Raw genomic sequence first — 2,219 nt, 5'->3', positions numbered from 1 at the left:
ACCAGCTGCTGAGGGTGGTCCTACCAGCTGCTGAGGGTGGTCCTACCAGCTGAGGGTGGTCCTACCAGCTGCTGAGGGTGGTCCTACCAGCTGCTGAGGGTGGTCCTACCAGCTGAGGGTGGTCCTACCAGCTGAGGGTGGTCCGACCAGCTGCTGAGGGTGGTCCTACCAGCTGCTGAGGGTGGTCCGACCAGCTGCTGAGGGTGGTCCGACCAGCTATCAGGTTTAGGAACCATCAGTTTGTCTCACAGGGTCATGGAGGTTTGGAGGATTTTCCTCTCTTAATAATAAACTCCTTGATTTAAAAACAGCATTTTGTGTTTACCTGTGTTGTCTTTGACTCATGTTTAAACTGTTTGATGCTCTGAAACATTTAAGTGACAAACAAGAGAAAACACTTTTCACACTGCTGTAGCTAAAAACAGCAAAACTCTGAGCTAAATAGTAGCTAAAATGTTCAACACTGTAGCTAAAATGAGCTAAACAATCAGTAAAATGACTAAAACAGTAGCTAAAGTCATGAACCAGATGCTAACAGGTTTGGGTTCTGATATGTGAGAGGGTAAAACAGAGTCAGCAGGATGTGGTCCAGGTTTGAGGCGGTCTGGACTTGGTTCTGGACTTGGTTCTGGACCCTGTTAGTAAACATTGGTCTGTCCCCTGTCCTCCGGAGCACTCAGAGAACAGATCTCTATGGACGTGTTTGTTTTGCTGCAGTCCTCTGGAGAAACCATCCGGTCCGACCCGAAGCCGGTCTTCTTTTGTCTCCAGATGTGGACCGAGCCCAGAACCAGGACCAGAAGGGACACGGCCAGCAGGAGGGACACAACAACCAGCTCTCTGTAGTAGGTCTTAGTGTCGGGGTGAAGTTCTTCCTGAGGACCGTCTTCAAGTCCTGCTGACAGTTTTTCACCTTCAGCTGTTGTCTCCAGGTCCTTCGGCTGTTCTGAGCAGCTCTGCAGCTGAACTTCGGTTATTAATTTCCTGTCTTTACTTTCTGTCACCCAGTCCTCTGCAGCTGGTTCCACAGTGGGGATCTGCTCAAACCTGTCCTCTGGACCGCTGGACGATTCGGGCTTCTGGAAACCTCTGGGACTGGGACTCTGCCGGACCACGTATCTGGAGACCACCTTCTTGACCCCGCCCTCCTCGGCCGTGCACACGTACCTGCCGACGGTGGCGGGGGAGACCAGGAACCTGAGGCTGCCGTCGGCCGAGCGGAAGAAGACCGTCTCCGGCAGAGACTGGTTTGAGGTCCAGGAGAGGACGGCCATGTTGGACGGTCTCAGACACGGGAGATACACGGTCTCGTTCAGCCGGGACCAGACCTCTGTGGACCAGAAAAACTACAGTCAGTGAACTGGTCTGATCTGGACTGATCTGGTCTGGTCTGGACTGATCTGGACTGAGGTCTGTGAGGACAGGGACCTGTGTCGGTGATCCCGGTGTCGTCCTTACATAGGTCCTCCTTGCGTCTCAGGTCCAGGTTCTGGACTCTGGAAGCAGACAGCCTGTCAGTCAGAACTCAGGGTTTAACCACCAGGTTGGTTTCAGGAACAAGAAAATCAAAACTAGACCCAGGTCTAGACTCACATGTCCTCCTGATTCTGGTCCAGACCCGTGCAGACTTCCCTGGACCGGCTCCAGACACACAGAGGGTCTCGGGCCAGGATGCACTGCCAGCAGCTCCTGTAGACCGAACACCTGGCCACAGGTACAGCTGCCACGCCCCCAGACCAGCCCACATACAGGACCCCCTGCAGGACCACAACATGTCTGTCAGATGGACCCAGAGGACTGGACTCAGAGGTCTGGACTCAGAGGTCTTCCTGTGTGCAGATGTGAGGTTTACCTTAGAGGAGGACAGGACCAGGCTTTGGACCAGCTGAGGTTCTGTGAAGACCCGGATCTCCTCAATCACATGGGGACCCTGGTCCAGGAGAACCACCTTGTGGAGGAACCCGGTCTCTGGAGGTCAGACAGACCAGGATCCAAGTTCAGACCTGTTCTCTTCAGGTTAGAGAAATAAATCATAAACATCTTACCTGTGTAAAGAACCCTGCTTTATGAGACTAATACCAGCTTAATCTCACAAAAGCATGTTCCACAAGATCTTGCAGAAATGAAATCAGAATTAATGAAACCTCCCCTCTGGTCATGAATGTGAAAAGAACTTGTCAGATTTCTCAAAATAAAGTAATTTATTTTAGATATATGAC

The 2,219-nt window shown here is 51.8% G+C and overlaps 1 protein-coding gene across 1 annotated transcript; it reads right to left on the bottom strand.

Annotated features, from left to right (window-relative positions):
* Window positions 1-449: 449 nt before the first annotated feature.
* LOC106527374 (semaphorin-4A) lies at window positions 450-1,968 on the bottom strand (the record flags this gene model as incomplete). The annotated part of the gene is given in 4 exon segments (XM_014022237.1): window positions 450-1,330; window positions 1,429-1,496; window positions 1,594-1,757; window positions 1,853-1,968. Coding segments are annotated over 4 exon segments (1,040 nt in total), but the record flags the coding sequence as incomplete, so codon positions are not given.
* Between the last annotated feature and the right edge of the window lie 251 nt (window positions 1,969-2,219).

This window comes from Austrofundulus limnaeus, unplaced genomic scaffold, assembly GCF_001266775.1.
Source record: "Austrofundulus limnaeus strain Quisiro unplaced genomic scaffold, Austrofundulus_limnaeus-1.0 Scaffold320, whole genome shotgun sequence".
In the NCBI taxonomy this organism is placed as follows: Eukaryota; Metazoa; Chordata; class Actinopteri; order Cyprinodontiformes; family Rivulidae; genus Austrofundulus; species Austrofundulus limnaeus.
Note: the sequence above shows the minus strand (reverse complement) of the source record. Positions and strands in the feature narration are given on the sequence as shown.